Source organism: Panthera onca, chromosome E3 (assembly GCF_046562875.1).
Source record: "Panthera onca isolate mPanOnc1 chromosome E3, mPanOnc1 haplotype 2, whole genome shotgun sequence".
Classification (NCBI taxonomy): domain Eukaryota; kingdom Metazoa; phylum Chordata; class Mammalia; order Carnivora; family Felidae; genus Panthera; species Panthera onca.
In genome coordinates this window covers 14,360,593-14,385,378 of record NC_138354.1, presented here as the reverse complement: position 1 = coordinate 14,385,378, position 24,786 = coordinate 14,360,593, and the positions used below count along the sequence as shown (strand labels likewise).

Genomic DNA, 24,786 nt, shown 5'->3' with positions numbered 1-24,786 from the left:
GCCCCGCATCAGGCTCTGTGCTGACAGTGAGAAGCCTGCTTGAGATTCTCTCTCTCCCTCTCTCTCTGCCCCTCCCCAACTCATGCACAGGTGTGCTCCCTCTCTCTCAAAATAAATAAACTTAAAATAAAAGAATCCTTGGGGCACCTGGTGGGCTCAGTCCAAGTCCTCATTTCAGCTCAAGTGAAAATCACAGTTCGTGGGATCGAGCCCCCTGTGTTGAGCTCTGTGCTCTCTCAAAGTAAATAAACATTTGAAAGATAAAAATAAAGTACACAAGGTAAAAAAAAAAAAAAAGAACACTTAAATCATACGATCATCAACAGATGCAGAAAAAGTATCTGACCAAATGCTGTTCATGGTAAAAAATCTAAACACATTAGGTACAGAAGAAACGTGCCTCAACATAACAAAGCCCATATATAATAAGCCCACAGCTAATATCATACTCAATAGTGAAAGGTTGAGATATTTTCTTCTAAGGGCAGAAACAAGACAAGTGTGCTCAGTCTCACCTCTCCCATTCAACCACTGAAAGTCCCTGCAAGAGCCATCGGTCAAGAAAAAGAAATACAAGGCATCAAAATTGGAAAGGAGGTAGCGAAAGTTTCTCTGTTTGCAGATGACACGGTTTTATGTATAGAAAAAACTAAAGACTCCACCAAAAAAAAAAAATGTTAGATCTAATCAATCAATTCAGTAAAGTTCTAGGACACAGAATTAACAGGGAAGAATGAGTAGAATTTCTATAGACTAACAATGAAATCCAAAAAAATATAAACAATCCCATTTGCAATAGCATCAAAAGCAATAAAATACTGTAACCAAGGTGGTGAGAGATCTCTACTCTGAAAACTTTAAGACGCTGAGGAAAGAAATCGATGAAGACACAAATAAATGAAGATATAGCCCCCATTCATGGATTGAAAGAATTAATATTGTTAAATTGTTCATACTACCAGGGGCACCTGGGTGGCTCAGTTGGTTAAGTGTCTGGCTTCAGTTCAGGTCATGATCTCATGGTTTGTGGGTTCGAGCCCCGTGTCAGGCTCTGTGCTGACAGCTCAGAGCCTGGAGCCTGCTTTGCATTCTCTCTCTCTCTCTCTCTCTCTCTCTCTCTCTCCCCCACTTGTTTCTCTCTGTCTCTCTCAAAAATTAATAAACATTAAAAAAATGTTGTTCATACCGCCAAAAGCCATCTATAGAGTCAATGCAATCCCTATCAAGATTCCAATGGCATTTTTTGCAGAAGTAGAAAAAATCATACTAAAATTTATATGGAACCAAAGACCGCAAATAGCCAAAACCATCCTGAGAAAAAAGTTCAGAGAGAAAGCGTCACATTTCCTGACTTCAAGCTATGCTATAAAACTATAGCAGTCAAAACAGTGTGATACTGGCATGAAACAGACAGATCATGGAAAAGATCGAGGGCCCGGAAGTAAACCCCAGCATACATAATCACCTAATATTTGACAAGGGAGCCGAGAATACTCAAACGAGACAAGGTCGTCCCTTTAAATAAATGGTGCTGGGAAAGTTAGATATTCACCTGTCACAAAATGGAACGAGCCACCTAGCTTACACCACTCACAAAAATTAACTGAACATGTAAGCCTCAGAACCATGAAACTGCTAGAAGAAAACAGAAGAAAAGCTCTCTGACCTGGGTCTTGGTAATGATAGTTTGGATTTGACACTTGCAGCACAAGGGACACAACAGAAAATAAAGTGGGGCTACGTCAAACCAAAAAGATTCTGCGCAGCAAAATAAACAATCGACAAAGTGAAAAGACAACCTACGGAAGTCTTGGCAAACTACATATATGATAAGGGGTTAATATCCAAATTTATAAAGAACTCCCACAATTCAATAATAAAAAAAAAACAATCAATAAATGGCAAAAGGCCCGAACGGACATTTTCCCAAAGAAGATACACGAAAGGCCAACAGGTGCATGAAATGATGATCAACATCACCCGCCATTCGAGAAAGGCAAATCAAACCGAAATGAGCTATCACCTCCTGCCTGTGAGAATGGTCATCATCAAAGAGACAAGAGACAGCAAGTGTTGGCGAGGATGTGGTGAAAAGGGAACCCCTGTGCACTCCTGCTAGGAAGGTAAATTGGTGCAGCCACTATGGTAAACAGTATGCACGATCCTCAAAGAAATGAAGAGCAGAATGACCATACGATCTGGCAATTCCACTTTGGGGAATGTATCCAAATGGAATGAAAACACGAACTTGAAGAGACACATGAACCCTCATGGTCATAGCAGCATTATTTACAACAGCCAAGACGTGGAGACAACCTAAGTATTCATCAACAGATAAATGAATAAAGAAGTTGATTCTTTATTCATGCTCTCTCTCTCTCTAACATTAAAAAAAGATATTAAAAATAAAGCAGCATCCAATTATAAGATAAGTATGTACTAAGGATATAACAAGTACAGCACGATGACTATAGTCAACACTTCTAGGATTTATATGAAAGTTGTTACTTAAGGGAGTAAATCCTAAGAGCTCTCAACATGAGGAACTTTTTTTTTTTTTTTTGCTTTCTCTTTTTATTGTACCTATATGAGATGGTGGATGCTAACTAAATTTAGTGCAGTAATGGTGTCACAAAATATATAATTCAAACTATCATATGGTACAACTTAAATGTATACAGTGACATAGGTCAAGTCTATCTTAATAAAATAAGCTAATTAAATTTAAAAAACACAAGGTATACCCTCTTAGCAAATACTTAAGTATACAGTACAGTATTTTTTTCATATTTATTTTTTGAGAGAGAGAAGAGAAAGAGTGAGAGAGAAAGAGAGAGAGAACATAAGCGGGGGAGGAGCAGAGAGAGAGAGGGAGACACAGAATCCGAAGCAGGCTCCAGGCTCCGAGCTGTCGGCACAGAGCCCGACGCGGGGCTCGAACTCACAGAGCGCGAGATCATGACCTGAGCTGAAGTCGGACGCTTAACTGACTGAGCCCCCCAAGCTCCCCAGTATACAACAGAGTGTTAACCATAGGCATTATACTGTGCAGTGGCTCTCTAGGACTTACGCATCTCGTCTAACTGAAACTCCCTCGAACATTCTTACTCCCACACTACACACCCACACCTTCTTTGCCTATTTCAATTCACCTTTTAAAGTCTTAAATATCATTCCCTTAGGCAGGCTCTTCCCAATCCCTACACTAAGTTATATTCCCTTGCTAGATTCTCCCATAGCGTCCTCCCAGCCTGTCTTTTCATACCGATCACACTGGTAGTTACTGAATTTTATCGCAGACACCCTCTAATCCTGCACTATGAAGTCATTTGCATGGCCAGACATGAGCAACGCCAGTGGGGAAGGGGGAATAGATTCATATACTCTAAGGACCAGGAAAACTAAATAGAACCAATGGTCTGGTTCCCCCAGGAGTGACCATTACCAAATCACAACATTTAATAGATACAGCAGACTTGAGCCCGGGAGGTCCAAATGGGTGACGAGGCAGGTCTTCAGTGTCTTGAGTTCAAGCGGACTGGACTGGGCAAGATGGCGGGGCTGCCAACCTTGGGCCCTTTGGGTCATGACAATGGCATCCAAACTCTTTAGGAAAACGGTGTGGCCCGGGATCATTACGTACTCTGCCACCGGCAACTGTGGCGGCCAGGTCAAACTCTGCTGTTTAAGAACGTTATTGTGACTCTAAGCAAATTAAAATACACCCATCCTTTGCCATCACTCATCGTGATGGGTCTGAATCTCAGCTGCGACCGTTGTGGAGCCTCCTGCAAAAGCTGAACCACAGGGAAGGTTCTAGGCTGGACTGAGCCAGGTAAGAAGATTATCCCAGCTGTGCCTCCCCACACCCTCTAGATCTTAGCAAATACTTAAGTATACAGTACAGTATTTTTTAAATGTTTATTTTTTGAGAGAGAGAGAAGGAGAAAGAGGGAGAGAGAAAGAGAGAGAGAGAGAGAGAGAGAGAGGGAACATAAGTGGGGGAGGAGCAGAGAGAGAGAGGGAGACACAGAATCCGAAGCAGGCTCGGATACTTGCCACAAATTGGCAAATACTTGCCAACAACACACACACACACACACACACACACACACACACACACACACACACAGGAATTCTGCCTTGTATCTAGTTCTTGAGCTTCCTGACCAAGGCAAGATGTTTTCCGAGAGCCAGAGGATCTGATCATGTCTTTCTATTGTCTCCCTTTAGGAACGGCTGTGCCCAACGGGATTCAGTAAACTTGTGTGTCACTCTTTTTTACGAGGCTTCAGAATAAGACAGTGCCTTCTCTTCCCAGAGAAGTCGGACATACTGGAGAAATCTGAAGCCATCTGATTTTTTACACCACTTAAAAGGAATCTAAGTGGTCTTCTCTCCTTGGAGAATTTCTTTGCTCTTACCATTTAGACATGTTACTATAATATGCCTTGTTAATAGTTTCTGATTAATGTTACTCAGAACAAGATGAAACCTTTCAATTTCTCATCTCATTTATTCTCTCAGTCCTGAAGAGCTTCCCCCCCCTCCTCCGCCGCCCCGCCACCCCCTTCCCCGTATCGATCGTTTTGGTCACAGGCAAGCTGCCTTCCACCTGAGCAACGGCCCTGGAGTCAACCCTGCTAGTATCTTTCCCTGAACCACAGTGAGACTTTGCATGCCGATTCTCGTGATTCATCCTTACTCACTTAGGATGGAATGAAAAGGCAACAACAAAAATTTCAAAGAACAGTTAGGAAGATTGCAGGGGGACCTATTTCTTGGTGAAAAAAAAATCACAAAGAAAGACAGTGTGCTCATATTAAAATTTGCCTACTTAACTAAAGCACGAGATGTGTCATTTCTTACAGGTCAATGTGTATAACTGTATGTGGGCACCAAACGAAAATTCCATACAGGTGTGTGTATATTCAACAAAGCTCTGGTGTTTTTTTTTTTTTTTTTCCAAGCAGTGGGGATGGCTTTCTTAACAATGTATTTATTATTCACCTCATTCGTTTGTTTTAAATGTTTATTTATTTTGAGAGAGAGACAGAGAGAGAGAATGCCATAGTGCAAGCCGGGGAGGGGCAGGGAGAGAGAGAGGGAGAGACAGAATCCCAAGCAGGCTCCAAGCTGTCAGTGCAGAGCCCAACATGGGGCTCCTGATTCATGAGATCATGACCCGAGCTGAAACCAAGAGTCAGATGCTCAACAAACTGAGCCACCCAGGTGCCCCTTTTAGTCATCTAATTTGTGTTCGTAACAGCATGAAATAGCACAAAATGCAAGAGAATGAACAGAGTTTGTAAAACAGATTACATCGATGACCTCATGTAAAAGGGAGCCCTGTCCTCAAGAACCTTATAGTCACCTGGTCCAGACACCTGCCCTTGAAGGTAAGGACGACTTAAGGTGCTGGCAGCTAAGGTGGGCTGGGGGTGAGGGGAGGGGGAAGGGCGCCCTGAGGGCCTGCAGTGGCCGCGAGGGGCACCCAGCCTTGAAAGGTGTGGACCCTCACCCGAGCTACTTTCTGAGAAAAGGCATGCGTTTAACCAGGAAGCTGGCTGAGGCTGCAGTGTCGACCAGCGGCTCTCAAACTTGGGTGTGTAATAGAATCACCTGGATGGTTTGTCGCCAGGCAGGTTGCTGAGCCACACCTCACGGTGTCTGATTCGGCGGGTGCGAAATGGGGCCTGGGAATCTGCATCTGTAACAAGTTCCCAGATGAGGTCGAAGTTGCTTGTCGGGGACCACACCCTGAGAACCACAGAGTACCACGTAGACAGTAACTACGTGGACCCTGAACCCAGGTCTTGGTCTTGGCACTCGACTCCTGCTTTAAGGATTGGCAGAAAACCGGGGCGCCGGGGTGGCTCGGTGGGTTAAGTGTCCGACTTCTACTCAGGTCATGCTCTCACTGTTCGTGAGACTGAGCCCTGCATTGGGCTCTGTGCTGACAGCACGGGGCCCGTCTGGGATTCTCTCTCTCCCTCTCTCTCTGCCCCTCCCCCACTCATGCTTTTTTTCTCTCTCAAAATAAATAAATAAACTTAAAAAAAAAGAATTGGGGAGGGGGCACCTGGGTGGCTGAGTCGGTTAAGCGTCTGACTTCGGCTCAGGCCATGATCTCGCGGTTCGTGAGTTCGAGCCCCGCGTCGGGCTCTGGGCTGACAGCTCGGAGCCTGGAGCCTGCTCTGGATTCTGTGTCTCCCTCTCTCTCTGCCCCCACCCCAGACTCGCACTCTGTCTCTCTCTCTCTCTCAAAAATAAATAAACATAAAAAAAAGAGAACTGGCAGAAAACCAAGGCTTCTGTGGAGTCAGCTCACAACTGGCAGGACGACGTAATCTACGGGAATACGGCATAAACAATCCCACACCTCCAGCGTGGATGCTGGATATGCCTGGGTATACAGTAGGAGGCAGGTAAGTGCACAGGAGGGTGGCATCCATGCCTCGATCCATCTGAAGTGCTCATGAAGACGTGCAGAGAACAGCCAGGAGCTGAACCATAGGGAAGCCAGGACTGGGAGCAGACTCCATGGGCCGTTCACTCTAGCCTGTTCCTGGGGAGCGTGCAGAGTAGGACCCACTGGCCCCTGGGATGGTGGTACAGCCGGCTTTGGTGTCCTGGGCTGTGCTTTGGGGTGGAAGCCAACACACCCCCTGCCCCCTTCATGGCTGGGGCCAGCCACACAGGACCACCATCTCCACGGAGCCCGGCAGAGCCCCCCACGCTGCCCTTTGCAAGTTCCAAGTCACTGCAAAGCAAACACTTTTGCAAATGTGGGGAGACCAACGTCTTAGCAAGCCTTAGCCCTGAATTCTGCCGTCACAGCCTCTGTTTCCCCCAGAACACAGCAGGCAGTGGCAATCAATCCGGGAGTCCCTCCTGTCCCCATAACTCCTCTACCTATGTGCCTGGTCGCATAGGGGCAGTGTTTCCCCCCCCCATCATCTGGTTCTCCCCTCTCTTGGTGATGTCTTACCCTTCACCGGCTTCCTTCTAACAGCATATAGAGACATTCAAATCTCTCTTATCATAAAAATAAAATTAAAAACAAAAAAAAAGGTTAACTTTTTCAAGGCAGGGCTTCCATCAGCTCATTTCCTTTGCAGATAGGTACCTGGAACAAGTTATCACAGATTCCTAACAGACATTCAAGCATTAACCTAAGAGACACCTACCGAGCCATGTGTTAAGCATGGTTCTACATGCATGGAACACAAAGATGAAAACAGCAAAGATCGGGGCCCCATAAAGGGCAATCTACTGAGGGCAAGGTCGACGAAAACCAACACTCCTAATAAGTAAGTAAATTCTATGGCAGGCTAGAGGTCAGTGAGAACTTTAAAACAAAAAAGAAAAGAAAAGAAAATACAAAGCAGCAGAACAGAAGAAGGAGAAATGGACGGGAACAGGACGGGTAGAGGTTTGAGTTACAGGCCAAGTTCATCGTGCTGGGTCCAGATCTTTTCCTTCAATTAAATTCCAAACGGATGAATGACAAATGTATTCGCTATAATATCATATTCATAGGCTTTTTAATTGTTGGGCTTTACAAAGAAATCCTATGCAAATTCCCTCGAGGAAAGAACCCAGCCTGACACTGACAGCACAGGAAGAGTCTGCAGTCTCCAAAAGGGAGCGATTTTAGGATCCAGGGAACGTCCTCACCATCCCCTTTCACTCATGTATCCCAGAAGGTCATTATATCATGAGGGCATGACGCCTTTCGTCCCACAAACGGGGATCCAGTACAGACGAGGGGCTGGTGGAAGGCATTGGGCAGTGAGGGATAAGAGAGTCAAATAGAGAGCAGGCTTTGAGGAGGGTAGGGGATCCAGACTGAGTGTCCGCCTGGTAGAACAAAAACGGGAATGCAGAAGAGGAAAGCAAAGGAAAGTCAATATATTTAAAAACTTCGTATTGTGTCCTGAGCTGTTTCTAACAAGCCTGATTCCCAGGGGCTCAGGCATGAAAAGGGTCAGGACAAAGGACAGTGGACACAGAGGCTCCAGCTAGGGACACAAAGACCACCTGCTCTTTGTGGTATGGAGGAAGACATACCAGTTCAGTGGTTACTGGGTCCTCAAGGAGCCACCCAAGCCAAACCCCTGGCTGGGGTTCATTTGACTTCACTCTAAAACAAAGAGGTCGGAATGCATCAGTGTGTTCAACTTTTATTTTTTCTACACTGGAATTCGCTTTTCAAAGAAAATCTTGAGCAAAACACAGTACAACTGACCCAACACAGGGGTTCAGGGCACTGACCACCCACCTGCGTGCAAGTTGAAAATCCATGTATAAGCCTTGACTTTCCAGAAACTTAACTACTCACAGCCTACTGCTGAGCGGAAGCCTTACCAATAATGTACACAGACGATTAACACATATTTTGTGTTATGTGTATTATATACTGTATTCTTACAACAAAGGAAGCCAGAGGGGAAAAAACCTGATTAAGAAACTCCTAAGGCAGAGAAAATACATTTACAACACTGTACTGTATTTATTGAAAAAAGTCTGCATGTAAGTGAACCCGTGCAACTCAAACCCACGTTGTTGGAGGGTCAACTGTATCCAAAATATCTTAACAGTGAAGCTGATCTGGGTAATGTTCTATCATTACCCTTCCCTAACCTCCCCCTTAGAAGCATTTCTAAGGAAAGGAAGGGTCCCACAGAACATGGTCCTTCTCTCTTCTGGCATCTTATGATTCCATGAGGTACCTGAATCGTCGACATGTATACAATAGGATACTACTTAAGGAGACAGTTGAATTTAAGAAACATTTAAGGGAAGAATCAAAACTGGGTGGTTGTGGGAACCGAATTCTGCGGCTCAGGTCCAAGCTGGGTCACCAAGGCGTGAAACACATTGTTCAACCTTTGGAGAAGGGAAAGCCCAGGGTTCCCCACGTTCCCCCTGGGACAGCCGGGCTGGCACATCCTCAGGAGCGGGGGATGGGTGAACGATCCTGCCACTCACCAGCTAAAGGAGCTTTAAAACACACACAAAGGACGATCAGGCGGCGGTGCTCACAAACACGAATAAACCAGGGGGAAAGGATGCCATGCACAAACCTTGATTCCAAGTTCGATATTTTCTCCTCCATACACATCCATGCCAGGGTCAAGGAGACCGATTTCACCAAAGAACTTCCTGTTGACCACGAAGGAGCAGCCAATCATGGCTGGTGTCCTGCAAGAGAGAGAACAAAGTCACAGTCAGCCGACATATCATTGGGCCACGGGAAAGCGGGAAATGCCGCCATTTGCAACAACACGGGTGGACCTTGAGGGCATCATGCTAAGTGAGAGAAGTCAGACAGAGAAAGGCAAACACCGTAGGTTGTCTCTTAATGAGACATAATTATGTCACGTAATGATAATTACGTGATGTGACAGAGGGGTTGGCTAATGCTGTGGTGGTAATCATATTGCATAATATTATACGCAATATATATTATACTGCAACGTATAAATGTATCAAGTCAACATGTACGCTTTACACAGCGTTAGATGGTAATTACGTCTCTATGAAGAAAAAAGGGGGAGCTGAAGCCACTCGGGTGACAAAACCAGAAGCCATCACAACAGGTGCTGGATTTCACTCCGGCAGATCAAGTAGCTTCCCTGAAATCCTCGATTCCCACACGCCCTCTTTGCATAAAGCTCTGTTTGAGCTTCAGAGCAACTCGGGGACCCAAACCACTTAGCGGCAACCGAGCTTCTGGGCGGCTTGCACAGGATGGGCTCCCATGACACGTGGGGTCTGCAAACACGGGAACGATTCTCATGGTATGTCTGGCAACAGCCATGTGACGGGATGCGCATCCCTGGGCAGCTGCGAAGAAGCTCAGAGGTGAGGAACGAGAAGGGAGAAGACTCATCCAGGAGGCCACTGGTGCCCACAGAGAGACCGCCTCCGCCCGCCGAGAAGGGGATGCCCGGCAGGAAAGATGAAAAGGATCGGCAGGGTGGCCCGTGACCATAAAGCCCGGAAACAAAGACTCAGTCTTTATTTTTGTATGTATCCCCTTCATTCTGTCTTCCAGGGCAGGCCAAAGGCACAAGTTGGCTCACCGAAAATCAGAGACAGACACCGTCTGAAGCAAAATATCAAGGACGTATGTGCGGAATTGACAGGATTGCGGTATTAATCTACCACATTCACTGCAATTCCCCATGAAGCACAGACCCATGCTTTCTAAGGACAGACGGCATGCTGATACATTGCATATTGTCTGGTATTATATAGTATTACATCGTGTCCTGTGGGGTCATACCAGCCGATCCTGGACTCTGCCCTTTCGCCTCTGCTTCTAGACTTTATGGGTACCCCGTATAATAAATTCACTCAGCAAATATTTTCTCCCACCTACCATATCTAAGGCCTCTTACCAGTGCTGTAGCAGGGAGAGAAAGACACAACATACTTCCCGTGTTCAAGCAACTCTAAGTCTAATAACAAATTAATATTGTTGTATACTAATAATATTATGTAATATGATTAATGTTACTATTTTCATTACAGCCATTTATTAAGCAATTAAGGAGTCTCAAGCACAAGGGCAAAGCCCTCTCTTCAGGCACCGTCCCATTTAAAAACCTCCACAGCCCTGGGAAGAAGGTGGGGCCATCGCCACGGAAGAGCTGAGGCCCGTGGATATTTGGTGACCTGAGTCACAGGGTAGGGCTGAAGACCCATCAAACTTCAAAGTCCTTGACCGTGGCCCTTCTGCTGCACTGCACTCTCCAGAAAAGTCTTCGGAGAGGAGCCGGCAAACGCCCACCCTGCCAAAGGCCAGAGATGCTGTTGAGATGCTTTCCTCGAGAAAAGAGACAGGCAGGCAGGTGAAACCCCACTGGGGCCACCAGGAAGTATTAATTCGATGGAATTCTCTTGAGCCGAACCATAAACCTCAATGTCAGATCTTCAGTGGCTCCTGGTTTTGAACCTGACTCTCTAATGTCCCGATCTCTGACTCCATGGAACATCCCTCGGTTGTTACTCTTTTCATTACAGCCATTTATTAAGCAAACATTTTTTGCTGGAACCCTGGAAAAATCAGTGCTCGGAGTTGATCAGCCTGGTGTGAATGTCGGCACCACCCCACTGGAAACCGTACTTATGGGATGTTAGCGGAGTGCTCTGGATCCCAGAGAAGTCCCTACAGAGTCCTGCTGTGAAAAGAGATACAGTCGGCATACAGGAGGGGCTCCGTGAACGCTGTTCCTTTGCCCTCTCATTGTGAGGGCCATCCATAATGTTGTCTCCACAAATCATATGCCAATCACACCTCTATATATGGGACGCCACCCTCTGCCACGCCTGCTACACCAGGGAAAGGAAGCACGTCACTTGCTCATTTTCTCCCAGCCCCACACCCCTCAGAGAGAGGCAGCTGACCCCCCCCCCCCCACCCAGAATGGAAAAGCACTATGCGGGCCCACCCTCCCCGAGCTCAGTGACCTAAATCGGGAATGCGCACCAAACCCCAAACTGGGTCCACCGAATCACGGTATTCCTGAGACTTGGGATCAGGAGGCTGCTGGTCTCGTTCGTCTGTAGGACTCAGGGCACCACTTTGGGGCAGCTGCAGGGGCCCCCGCGTAACTGCACGATTGTGCGGAGGCAGGACGAAGACGCCCGGTGGGGGTGTGAGGCCCTGGCGAGGGACTGCTTAATGACTTTGGCCTCCCATCAGCTGACAGGCCCGGGCTCTGCTCTCCACCCCTGGGTCACGTGGGACCCCCCGCGTCACTGTGTTCTACCTCCTTGACTCAAACTGTGTTAGATGGTTTTCCGTTCTTTGCAACCAGTGATGATAACATGGGCTGTCTCCTCCTACTTACCAATGGGGGGGGGGGAGGCAGAGGGGGTGGAGGATGTGTTATCACACAGCCAGGAGGGGCAAACTGCAGGGGAGGGTCATTCCGGGAGAGCTAAAAGCCAGGCCCCCCCCCCCCCCCCCCAGTGATAGAGAAATGCCAGCAACTTGGAGAAGTGCAGCCAAGTGCAGGGGTCTGCAGAGGAGGAGGAACATGAGGCAGCACCCGGGCCACCTCAATTTTGAGAGCAAGTGCTGAGCACATCAAGAAATTCGGGTATGATGGGGCGCCTGGGTGGCTCAGTGGGTTAAGCGGCCGACTTCGGCTCAGGTCATGATCTCGCGGTCCGTGAGTTCGAGCCCCACGTCGGGCTCTGTGCTGACAGCTCAGAGCCTGGAGCCTGTTTCAGATTCTGTGTCTCCCTCTCTCTGACCCTCCCTCGTTCACACTCTGTCTCTCTCTGTCTCAAAAATAAACATTAAAAAAGAAAGAAAGAAAAGAAATTCGGGTATGCTAAGGCAATCTCCCCAAAGCCCATGCTCAGCATCGCCAAGTTCCCAACCTTCACAGACACGTGTAATGAACTCCTGCTCCAAGATGCTGTACTTTCTAACCCCTCGAGGGCAAGCAAGGCAGCTGACATCAGATGGCACACAACAGTCAACAGACACACTTGGACGGGTGGCTCTGGGCACAACCCCATGGGCGAAAGAATGTTTCTCTGAGACTGACCCAGGGGCACCAGCATCACCAGGATGGCTCTTTAGATAAATGCAGATTCCTAGGGCAGACCTCAGTCTGTTGAGCGTCTGAGTTAGGCTCAGGTCACAATCTCACGGTTCGTGAGTTTGAGCCCAGAGTCAGGCTCTGTGCTATCAGCATGGAGCCCACTTTCAGATTCTCTGTCCCCCCCTCCCCACCTCCCCTGCTGCACTCACACTCTCTCTCTCTCTCTTGCAAAAATAAATAAGCATTAAAAAAAAAGAGAGACAGATGGACAGAAAGAAAGCAAGAAAGAAAATGCAGATCCCTGAGTGCGGCCCAGGATCATGGAACCAGGTTTACAGAGAAGGGACTTAGGAATTTGTGTTGGTGCCAGCAGACCTATCCCGTGGGGCCATCTCCCCCAGAGCCATCAAGTTGTCCCTCTAATTTGTTTGTTCCCAGGACCTACTGCCCTTGCTGGCACAGAGCAGGTGCCTGCTGTCTACTGTTGAATAAACGAATAAATCTTACAGAGTTGAGCCGCCCCTGCTAGGGAAGGGCTCCATGACATCTCTGGGACATGCTGGCTTGCTTACCTGGACCGGAAGCCGAGGACAGCAGGGGCGTGTGCCACAGCTGGGGCTGACAGGGAGGGGCGCGGAACGGAGAAGACCGAGAGAAGGAGGAAGACACATGGAGGAAGGAGCAGGGGAGGGAGGGAGGGCGTCAAAGCACGAAACGTTCGCTGTCACGGAAGGTAGACGGGCTGCTCGTTCCTTCCAGATCCCTCTCAGATTGCCCTTTGGGAAACATTTTTCCCTGTCAAGCGGCGTGATATTTTAGTGTAACTGGCTTTATCTGGATGAGATCTTTCACGCGTGGTGGCAAGGAGGGGATTCACAGTATGAGCCGCTCCGGGGCCCCTCTCTGCTGCTCACAGCTCTGTTCAGCACATTCGGCTAGGTTCTCTACCAGAAGCCCCAGGATCCTTCGCGGCAGAACTGAGAGGTCCCTTAGGGCCTCCTCGCTGAAACCGGGCCAGGGTGGCACCAGGGCCCATGGCCACGGGAAAGCAGGCCTCTGTATGCATCCTGGGTGGCTGTCAGAAGCTGAAGGTGAAAGGCCCTAAGGAAATGCAGACGTGGAACAAATATGTGACCATTATCGTTGGTGGCAGCATGCGGAAAGGTCCCCGAAAGGTCACGGTGAAAAACCTGCTGGCGTGTCCAGAAGAGAGAGCACGCCATTCCATGTCTCGGCTCTCTCGCGAGGTGGCACCTGACAGGACAGTGGACGAGGGAGGCCGGAACCAGAGGCGGCCTCCGCGAGGCAAAGACCACAGTGCTGGGGGCAGCGCAAGACTCCCGGCAGGTGGCCAACATCGAACTGGGTCTCCCCACCCCCCCGCCAGGCAGGCCGGCATTGCTGGTGAGGTCAGCGGGACAACTGCTTTGAGTTCTGGAACAACCCGGGGCGCCTGGGTGGCTCAGCCAGTTAAGCGTCCGACTTCGGCTCAGGTCACGATCTCACGGTTTGTGCGTTCGAGCCCCGCGTCGGGCTCTGTGCCGACAGCTCGGAGCCTGGAGCCTGCTTTGGATTCTGTGTCTCCCTCTCTCTCTCTCTCCCTCTCTCTGCCCCTCCCCCCACCTCAAAAATAAATAAACATTAAAGGAAAAAAGTTTTAAAAAATCGAATTCTGGAACCGCCTGGCCGCTGACGAGCCGCTGGGGCTCCGCCCAGGGAGAAGCGGGTCTCCGCTATAGCAGGCCATCTTCCAGCCCCACCTGGGAGCTGCCCCAGGGGTGGCAGGCTTAGCCAGACCCGGCCTTCCACTGAGAACCAAGAGGCAAACTTTGCCCCTCTTCCCCTCTGGTCTCCTCGCCACCTGCCCGGCCTTGCCGGCCACAGCCGACTGCGCTTCGGGGCGGACGGGATCCCGGAACGTGAAGTTCTTCAGACTCAACTGTGATTACCACCATTAGTGCAAACATTTCCATTCAGAATCATTCAAAAATGATAATCATATTAAGGGATCTGCCAAAGTCTAATAGCTCTATTACAGAGGAGAAGAACAGAAATTAAAAATAATCACTTTTATTGTTGCTGTCGCACAGAAGATGTGCAACACATACAACGGTTCCAGCTGAGAGGGAGGTGGAAGGGAGAATGTCCGCCAAATGCAAAGCCTTCTCAGCGTCCACACTTCCTCTCCTCGTAAGGGCCAGCGGGTCCGTCTGGGTTGTAGGTATTTCCCCCCCCCCCCCCACCACACCCCTTCATTGGCCCCCTGTTCTCTCCTCGGTTGAGGGCGGGCTCATCCTTCGCTCCCAAGTCCTCCTCGGTACCGTCCCAGCCACATTCCCCACAGATGCGACGGCCTGGCGACTCTGGGCTGTTGGTTGTTCAGACGGTGTGTCCCTTCTTCTGAACTGCCCTCCCTGGGACCACCTCCATCCATCCAAATCCTACCCGCCCTTCAAAGCACATGTCTTTCTTTCTAAAAAAAAAAAAAAAAAAAAATGAATTTTTTATGTTAGGCGAAGTCCTGAGGACTTCTATAGGTACTGTCCTAGTGAGCAAGAAAACACGATTTTTCGGTAGTGGGTTCTTAGTAAAAACGTTTCGTGGTTGCAGTGACGGCACCCTTGTTATTTTTGGTGAGAGAGGCCACTGGAGGGGGAAGAGCAGGCTCCAGGGGAAGAGCAGGCTCCAGGGGTAGAGGGGAAAGAAGGTGCCAGAAAACAGAGACTCTGCTGATCTGTGGCCCATGGGACTAGGTGATGTGCTTTTTTCAGAAGGAGGGCCCCCACTGGCCAGGGTCTTTCTTCTGCCCCTCGGTCTCCTGATTTGCAGTGACTACTCCTACCAGGGTGCGTGCATGTCACGGCATGGCTCGCGATCTTGGTCACCGCGGAGGGTATTAGAGCTGAGGTATCCGCTCCTGCCTGCCTCATACCCACTGCTGCTTTCATAGGTCCCAGCTGCCCCCTGGCCCCCATCTCTGGTGGCCACGTCTCCAAATTCGTGGCTCATGAGTCAGGGATCCAAGGCTCACCCTGTTTTCTCCTCTCATGATTCCAGCTGGCCTGCCTCACCGGGACTCGCTGCCTTCCTGGGTCCTCAGACTCAAACACCTGCCATTTTCATCGGTCCCAGCTCTGCTTTAGCTGACGGCCAGGTCTGTTTGCTGAGCACCTTCTAACGCCAAGGCCCCGTTTGTAGGAAAAGCCTAGAAAACTCTACGCCATCCCTGGGGTTATCCTTCAAAGAATTTCCGCAAATCTCGTTCCCAGGGTGCAACCAGCCCTGGGTATTTGGGTGATCTTGTCAACTTCTTCAGCAATAGACAGCTTGCTTAATCGCAAGGCACTTCCTTCAGTGCCTTTGTTTCAAATGACGAGGACTCTGACACTGTTTCCTCACACACAGAAGGGGGTGTCTCACGTGGACGTCGCCCTTCCTCAGCCACCCCATGGCACAGATGCCGATGTGCTCAAGTGACCAAAGGACAGAGCTGGGATGGGGGAGGAGAACTGGGCACACCATCCAGGCCAACAACGCCCCGTGCCGAAAAAATGGACGTATCAATGCTGCGCTGGGACAGTTCAGTTGTCCCTGACCCTCAGAGCAGCTCTCGTTGGTAGATACTACTCGTCCCAGTTTCCAGCCAAGGAATCGGGGGTTAGGGGTCAGGTGAACTGGTCAAGGGCAGACACGTGCACGTTAAGCCCAGAGCCAGGAGCAACCCGGTGGTGTGTCTGACCCCACCCCCTCCTAGGTATCCCGGCTGTCTCCCAAACAAGATCACCAAAAACAGGCAGCAGCTAAGAGCTCTCGCACTGGGTGGGGTAAGTGGTCCCGCTCGGAAGATTTCTGGGAACTTGCAGCTGCTACGCACTAAAAATACAATTTGGGGGAAGGAGCTGGCTGGCTTGCATAGAATTCTCAACTGGAACAGTACAGTCATTTAATACTCAGAGTTCCATTTGCCTCTGCTATACATACAAATACCAAAAGGGTAAGGACCACGCTGCCTTTTTAAAAAGCAAATGCTGTATCCAGCGCACAAATATCTCACAAGAAAATCGGACCCAGAGGCCAGTGATTCGTCTGTTAAATGGAGGCAGCACTTTCCCTTTTGTTGCTGAGGAGATAATTCACACCGAAACAACAACTTCTTCCAGATTGGGAAGTGAACTGTCTGGGTATTAAGAGCCTTTCCTTGTGGAGGATAAAGGAAAGGCTCATCTCTCTGGAGTGTGATTTTTCACAGATGCAGAAAATGCCAGCGGGGATTGAAGTTGCCAGTTCCAAAAGCATTTCCTTGGCTGGCTGATTTTGCCCGGGCTTGTTTTATTAAAACAAAGACCACATCAAAACTCTCTAGTAAGATGTTTCCTCCAAGTAATCTTCTCAGCATAACACTTTGGCTCTTTGCTAATCACATTTTCTGTAGGCTTCGGGAAATCGATTTGCAAATAATCCTTTGAAGACAATTTTTGCAAAAGCACAAAGTTTCTAAAGAAGCGGTAACGCATTAAGCCATTATCAGCCATCAACACTTCATATATGTGTGCATTTAAGGGTCTGGTTAGCTACCTTGTGAGATAAGATACAGGTTGGGTGAACGTTTGGGGAAGAGAAAAAAAGAAGAAAGGTCTAGAACAGGGGTCAGCACATTATACCGCCTGTTTTCGTCCAACCCGAGAGCCAAGAATGCTGTTTATAGATGAACATACGGATGTGCGGGTGAGAACACCGGCAACATGTTACCCCTCCCCCCAACAAAAATTCCATTATCCTCATTAGACATGAACTCCAAAAATTTGTACTCATTATTATTATAGTTTGGATTTCATCAGTAAAATATTTGTGGAAATTGGTTTTTCCTCTTCTTTGTAGGCATCTATGTAATAGCCTTGAATTTGTCTTTTGGATTATAGAGCCTAATATATTTACTGTTCGGTTCCTTTAGAGAAAAAGTTTACTGAACTCTGTCCTAGAACATGAGGCCTGGAGGGAAGTAGAGACTCCATGTGGAGCCACGTGGTACCAGGTGACTGGCAGAAAGGTAACTTTGAAAAGGACAGATAAGGGACTTGGGGAGAGAAAGACTTAAAAGATGGATGAGCATCCCTCCAGACACCAGGGCTGATGTCAGAGCAAATCTGATGAAGGCTTTGGGCCGCACACTCAAAAGTGCACACCCAGGCTGGCAACACACATTGTTCTGCAAAGAAAGTGAAAGGGCGCGTAATTTGCCCGCCCCAAATATGCCTCTTTGGCGCAAGGATTCCCTTGAGCTGGTTATCTTTAAGAAACAGCAGACACAGGAGAAGCTCTGAAAACCTACCCTTTGGAAAAGAGAAAGCTCCATTTGTAAGGGTGTCTCCATCTCTGTACCAGGAAGAGAAGGAAACTCTTATCAATAGAGAAGACACCCACTTAAATCACCATAATAAACCCTACCCTTGTTTGACTGTGCTTTTTCTGGTACCCCCCCCCCCCCCACCATTGACAGACCTCCCTTCTCTGCACCATATTTCTTTTGTCTTTAGCTGATGATGGTGTTTAGGGTGGTGGTTTGGGCCATCTTGGGAAGTTACTCAGTTTTCCTTGGTCTCTCCCATCTATCTAGAAGGCATACATGTTATTAAACTTACATTTGTTTTTCTCCTATGAATCTTTTTACAACAGGGGGGACCTCAGCCAAGAACCTAGAAGGGTAAAAGGAAAATTATTTTTCCTCCCCTACTAAAGGAAGAGTACTGAGATGTGTGTGTGGTAGAGAATCTTTCTGAGAAGGTTTGAGGCCATCCTATAGAAATGCGGGCACTGTGGGATAAAATACAATTAGAACTAAATGGGAACACAGAGCAAAGGGGAAAGGAGCAGAATAAGATAATGCCAAGGGTGAGCTTAACGTACGTAACGTATGCTTAATAAAGGTGTGCCAGAAATGCAGCACAGGCTTTCTGGCAGTCATTGCAAACACAGTTACTGGAATCATCTGCAGTGTCTAAAATATTCTTGAAAGACAAGTACAGACACTTGGCCCCTAAGTCCCCGCCCCCCCCCCCCCCCCGCCCAAATTTCTCCACTGAGGAACTTGGTCAACCGTCCCCTCAAAACACTACTTTAGTAATACCACAACGCTCCACAATTCTGTTTCTTAAAACACTCTTCATCATCGGCCCACAGCATTTATCCAAGTATAATAAGATGAGGACAATTGTTTTCAGGGCCAAAATGAGGTCAAAGTAAGAACATAGCTTTCTGATGGCCTTGTTTGTTTATGGTTAGATTAGCAGTAAAGTAGCTATAAGGAAGCAGGCAAATAAAATATGTATTTTGAAATATATGAGTATGCTTTTCTATTCTGGCTTCACTTTCATCCAGAGGCAGCCATAGCTTTGAGATGAGTAAAGACTGTCAGAACTAAGATGAAAAGAAGCAAAGAAGTGTTAATTTTCAGTTGTGACTGTAAAACTGACTCTTGAAACTAACTTCGGAAACAGTCTCGAAATCAGGATTTTAAGTGCATTAGCCATGCGCTGGAGAAAGATGTTTCCTGAATCTGAACCTCCTTTGAAATATCAGGCAAAGACAAGATGGAGGTTGTGACATGGCCATGGGTCTCAACGCTGGCTCACTTTGGGATCACCTGCGGAGCACTCATAAACGACCTGTGCTTGGGCTCGCTCCCAGACACTTGGATTCAACTGATCTACATCCATATCCGATTCAAAAGGGCATGCGACAGGGGTCTAGAACCACTGGCAGATGGAATCTTTCCAATCCCAAAGAGAGGCTACTTCTTTGTGGGTTGGGGGCAAAGTCCGTAGAGAGCGGAGAAAGGGAGACAGACCTGAAGCCAGGCCTCCTCTGAGCGGTGTTTAGTTTAGTCCTACCGCTCGGTTGGGAGTCCGGGTGTGGGGAGAGAAACTCTGCAAATAGATTTGAACCTAGGAAAGCAAAAGTTTTGCTTGCTGCCTAAGGGTTAAAGACAGGCTACTCCAAGATGGGCCACTTTAGTGTGATGATTATTTTGAGTCAAAGGCAATAAAAACCCAGCAGATTCAGGAAAAAAACTTTGCCTCCTTCTCAACTGCCTAAATTTACACTGGAAAAGACAGCCTGTACCAGGATGAGAGCTATTTTTTTTATATATATAACTTATTGTCAAATTGGTTTCCAGACAACACCCAGCGCTCATCCCAACAGGTGCCCTCCTCAATGCCCATCACCCACTTTCCCCTCTCCCCCACCCTCCATCAACCCTCAGTTTGTCCTCAGTATTTAAGAGTCTCTCTGGAAAACAGTGTGGAGATTCCTCAAAAAATTAAAAATAGATCTACCCCATGACCCAGCAATAGCACTGCTAGGAATTTACCCAAGGGATACAGGAGTGCTGATGCAGAGGGGCACTTGTAACCCAATGTTTATAGCAGCACTTTCAACAATAGCCAAATGATGGAAAGAGCCTAAATGTCCATCCACTGATGAATGGATAAAGAAGATGTGGTTTATCTATACAATGGAATACTACGTGGCAATGAGAAAGAATGAAATCTGGCCATTTGTAGCAACGTGGATGGAACTGGAGGGTATTATGCTAAGTGAAATAAGTCAGGCAGAGACAGACACCATATGCTTTCACTCATACGTGGATCCTGAGGATGAGAGCTATTAACAGAGATTCCTCCTTACCTAAAACAATGTATCTGCATAATAGGGCAACCTTTGTTTTCCAAACATCGCCTGTCTCCTTCCTGCTAGTGGTCTTCCTCCCCTTTGTATCCTCAGGCCCCCTACCACTCCCCTTAGCTCCTAGAAGCCTCGCGTTGCGTCAATGTCTTTAGAATTTCGTGTCCTTGTGGATTCCCCATAGGTACACAACCAAACTTGATTTTCTCCTGTGAATATCTCCTGTTAATTTTGTTCTTAGTCCAGCTAGAAGGGCTTTGAAAGGAAAAGAGAATTTCTTCCTCCCAACACTGCCTAGCACTCTGCAGGAGGGAGAATGCCTTGAAGAATAGCCAGGCCGTGGGGCAGAGATGGTTGAGTGATGTTTAGGCAGACAGAAGACTTAAAATAGTGTCTCCAGTGCTCACAGCTAGCTCCTGACTTGCCAGAAATCCTGATGCTCCCTCATGTCCCAGAGGAATGGTAGCAAAAGGCTAGATCAAGGGAGTCAGGGAAATGGAGGGCATGGAATATGCAGATATCGTGCCTGGGGTTCAGGACCAGGACCAGGGATATCAGCAGTGAATAGGGGATAAAGCACGTATGAGAGGGATGAGACACGTCAACAAGGCCCAGGAAGGTTACAGAGGAGAGCCTGCAACCCAGACACCTCTCCCCACCACCACGGTGGAGGGCCAGTTCATGCTTGCTCCTAGGAGTTATTCAAGAGGGGAAGCAGGAGAGGAAGACCCTTTGACGGGAAAGAGCAGTGCTTACATAGAACAGCCCGTTCAATCATGATTTAACGGAGCAAATGACTTCAGAGAATGCAGTTTTAAATTCAAAGAAACTGGATTTCCTTCAGACAACAAGATTAGTTTTCTTTTTCATCATCAGTGAAAATGGGGACTAGAGATCAAGTTGAATTCAAATACAGAAAAACAAAGTCAATGTCTTCCACATCTGATGTGCAACTACAATTTACAACTTGCTACAGGATTTGCAGCGCTTAGAAGAGTGAACGGACTCTAAGACACCAACAGAAAACTAGGAGAGGAAAGAACAAAGGAGTCGCATAAGAAAAACAACTTTTCTGGGAAGTAATTTGGCAAAATGTCGCACAAGTCGTCACGGTGTATACATGTCTTACGTGTAGAAACCCCATGCCTATGAATTTATCCCAGAGAGTAAGAATGATTTCTGCCTCTGAGAACGTTGGATTACGTGATTTGGACAACTTTCCAACTAAAACCAATGAGAAAACACTGGGTTACAACTTTCGAATTGTAATGAAACCATTACAGATGAACAAGATGTAACGTATTGAGTTGAGATCTAGCCGAGATTGGAATAAAGGGAGAGAATCCCAACACTAGGTTTGCTTCTGCCCAGAGCTATGTACTAGTACAGAAAGAGGGGCTGCATTTATGGCAGCCTCAAAAGACCAGGGAGTTAAAAGATAGATGTCAGGGCCCACCATGATAGGCAACCTGATAAACCACCTTCTAATTTTGTCCAGGACAATGAAAGGCTGACCTAAGCGTAACTGTCTACTGGAAATCAGCCTGGCCTCCCATAAGCTACAAGTCTACTTCATCTCATCTGAGTAGCCCAGAGGACTTCAACTCTTGAATTCTGATTAAAGGAATCAGGGTCCCTAGTACTCCTGTGCTCCTGACAGAAGTGAACAAAAATTCTGCCTAGAGGCAAGTAATATCATCCTAGGTTTCAAATTCATTCAGTAACAAATTTTTCAAATACACTCTCCAACACATAATCAAAGATAAGCAGAAGCATTAGGGTCAAGATGTCAGATGTAAAGCTCGTAGAAATGAGAGACAACAGAAAGGTTTTAAGCAAGCTTAAAAATTCAGCAGGAAATTGGAAACTATATAAAAAGTGAGACAGCAGGTTTTGAAAAAGAAAACAGAGAAAATCTAGAACTGAAAAGTTAACTAAAATTAAGAGCTCAGTGGATAGTTTAATAGAGGATTAGACACAAATAAAGAGAGCATTATTAAAGTGGAAGACAGGTCAGAAGAAACCTTCTGGAACAAAGCACAGAGAGACAAAAAGATGAAAAATACATACAAGAGGGTAGGTTATATCAAGATTACAATAAGGCCTGACACAGGTTTGTGAGATCCTGGAAGAGAAGGAAAAAAGGGCGGAGGCAATATTTGAAGAGGTAATGACTGAGAATATCCCAGAACTGAGGAAAGACATCAACGCGCAGAGTTAAAAAGCTCAACAAATCTCAAGCAGGAAAAACAAAAAGAAATCCACACCTAGACACATCACAATGAAATTAAAAAAAGAAAAAAATGGAGATATAATCTTGTAAGTAGTCTGATGGGGAAAGAAAAAGAAATAGTGATTTTTTAAAAAGTTTTTGTGTAAGAATTTTAATCAGAACACTATTTGTCACAGAGAACAAAAACCTTCCGAATTTCCACCAACAGAGAAACACTTAAATGTATTTTGGCCTATGCCCATGATGCAGCTATTAAAACGTCATTTAAAAAAATACTGAATGATGTAGGGAAAGTTACATTTAAAAATAGAACACCAGCAACCACTGCTCTCAATTTCAAACTAGGGCAGGACTCATTTGAGTTATTTTGCATATGTCACATTCTACTTATTCTGTTTTTAAGTACATTAAGTTTTATGCACTGAAAGGCAGGCGAGAGGGGGCCTTATGTTCAAACATGGTATTAAGTGAGCAGGGGGAGTATACAGCGGAGAATGTCACATATTCTCTTCTAGATGCTTCTGTGGAGAATCTACCAAGCTTTTCCTCTACACCTCTTTTTCTGTTCTCCCAGAAAACCCATGTGACAGGATGGGATTCTTTTTCCTCTACAATTCTCCCAGGAGTTTGTCATTTCCCCGTCCCCTACTGGGCCTGGCATATATCAAGCTGGGATGACAGAAGAGGGCTTTTTTTCTAATACAACTCAAGGAGAAAAAGAAATATTTTTCCAGTATACTAAGACATATTAAATCTTATATTGTAATCAGATTTACATTAAGATCTGTTCTCATGGTCTTGTAGATGCCAAGGCCAAAGGCTCGTGAAGGACCGTCTCCTTCGATCACCTTCTCAACCCACATGGTCTAATAGCCTCTGGAATTCCACTTAAGAGTCAGATCAACAGAGGATCAGGTGCCCAGAGGGCCGACAACCCTGGTCAAGCAGGCTGGCAGTGTCAGAACTCACTAGAATAACAGCAAGACCACATCAAACATGAACTGTGTCATCCCTGCCCTCCTGGAAATAATGGCATGAGGAAGGAGTTAAGCATGGAGGGCACATGGTTACCAGAGCTCAGAGGCTGCCAAGGGACTTCACCCAGAACTCCCAGGAGCTCAAAAGCAAAGCGATTTCTTACATACCCTCATTTACTCCCTGGCTCAGAGAAATAAACTGCGAATGTTGTCGCTTACTTCCTTAGAAGGCTGATGAGTTGATAATCACCAGGAGATGTAACATATGTCATTAAGCAAACCTCTACAGGAACAGGACTCTTGCTGCCTTTTTCCTTAATGAAATTGTTCCTTCCTAGCTGTGTTTGTTATGAGGAAGGAGAGACGAGTCGCGGATTCTAAGCACAGGTACACCCGCCGGCTCTGCCTGGGAACATTCTCCAATGCCTCAATTTCAAGGGGTCCCCAACACCTACCTGACGAATTCGAAACTTCTAGGCAGCGCTCCTTCAAGGCTCACTGAGATCTGGCCCTTTCTTAGCTTTCCAGCAGGAAAACTTTTCACCTTCTCTAGAATCCCCTCCGTCTCTGAACCCTCTGCTCCTCACTCAAAGGCCAAGATTATTTGTGCTTCTTCCCCTGTGTTTAGACAGTCCCCTGCTGTCTTCCACTCAAGTCCTTGTATTTTATGGGGCTAGTTTTGGCCCAGCTGCCTCCATGGATCCTTTGACTAGCTTATTAGCACAGCAGCTCTCAACCCCTAGAGTCCCTGTTGTCCCTAGCACTCCTTTGGCAAGGGTATTATTCTGTTTTTCATTGTCTTGTGTCTCCCCACCCACACGTCCAGGCCCCAGGACTGGGGAAATGGCCACATTGCTCTTTTCCCCGTCATGGGCATTCAGCAGTGGGACAGCACAAATCGGCTGTAGAGCACGCTTTCACCTTTAATAGCTATGATGACTGCACTGCCTCTCCGCCATCCACACTCATCAAACTGGGTCCAAAAGAGCAGAATAATTCTGTCACTGGGAGATTTGAGAAGAAGCCAAGAGGGAATGAGCTACTAAGAACAGCTTTGACTCATGACGCATTGGGAGCAGCTGGGTGGGAGGAGGGAGCTTGGTAGAGAGAAAGCCGGGGAGATCAGGCACGAGGCTGGCCATTCGTACAGGGCTGGGTTACGCCTGGTACCTACCCCTGCCAGGTTCAGAGTTCAGAAGACAGGGCTCCAAATGTTTTCCAGTGAAGAGATCAGAAAGTCCAAGTGAAGTCAGAGTCAAATCCAGACCCAGAGAGAAGAGTCACAGAATGAAAATCAGAACAGATGCATGTTTATGTAGGACTG

At 47.1% G+C, this 24,786-nt stretch overlaps 1 protein-coding gene across 2 annotated transcripts in view; it reads right to left on the bottom strand.

The window, feature by feature from the left end:
- The window catches only part of GALNT17 (polypeptide N-acetylgalactosaminyltransferase 17), a 444,121-nt gene that overhangs the window by 104,580 nt on the left and 314,755 nt on the right, over window positions 1-24,786 (bottom strand). For both annotated transcript variants that reach the window (XM_060649143.3, XM_060649144.3), the window contains exon 6: window positions 9,090-9,207. In XM_060649143.3, the coding sequence (XP_060505126.1) occupies window positions 9,090-9,207 (118 nt within the window). The remainder of the gene's footprint in view (window positions 1-9,089; window positions 9,208-24,786) is intronic.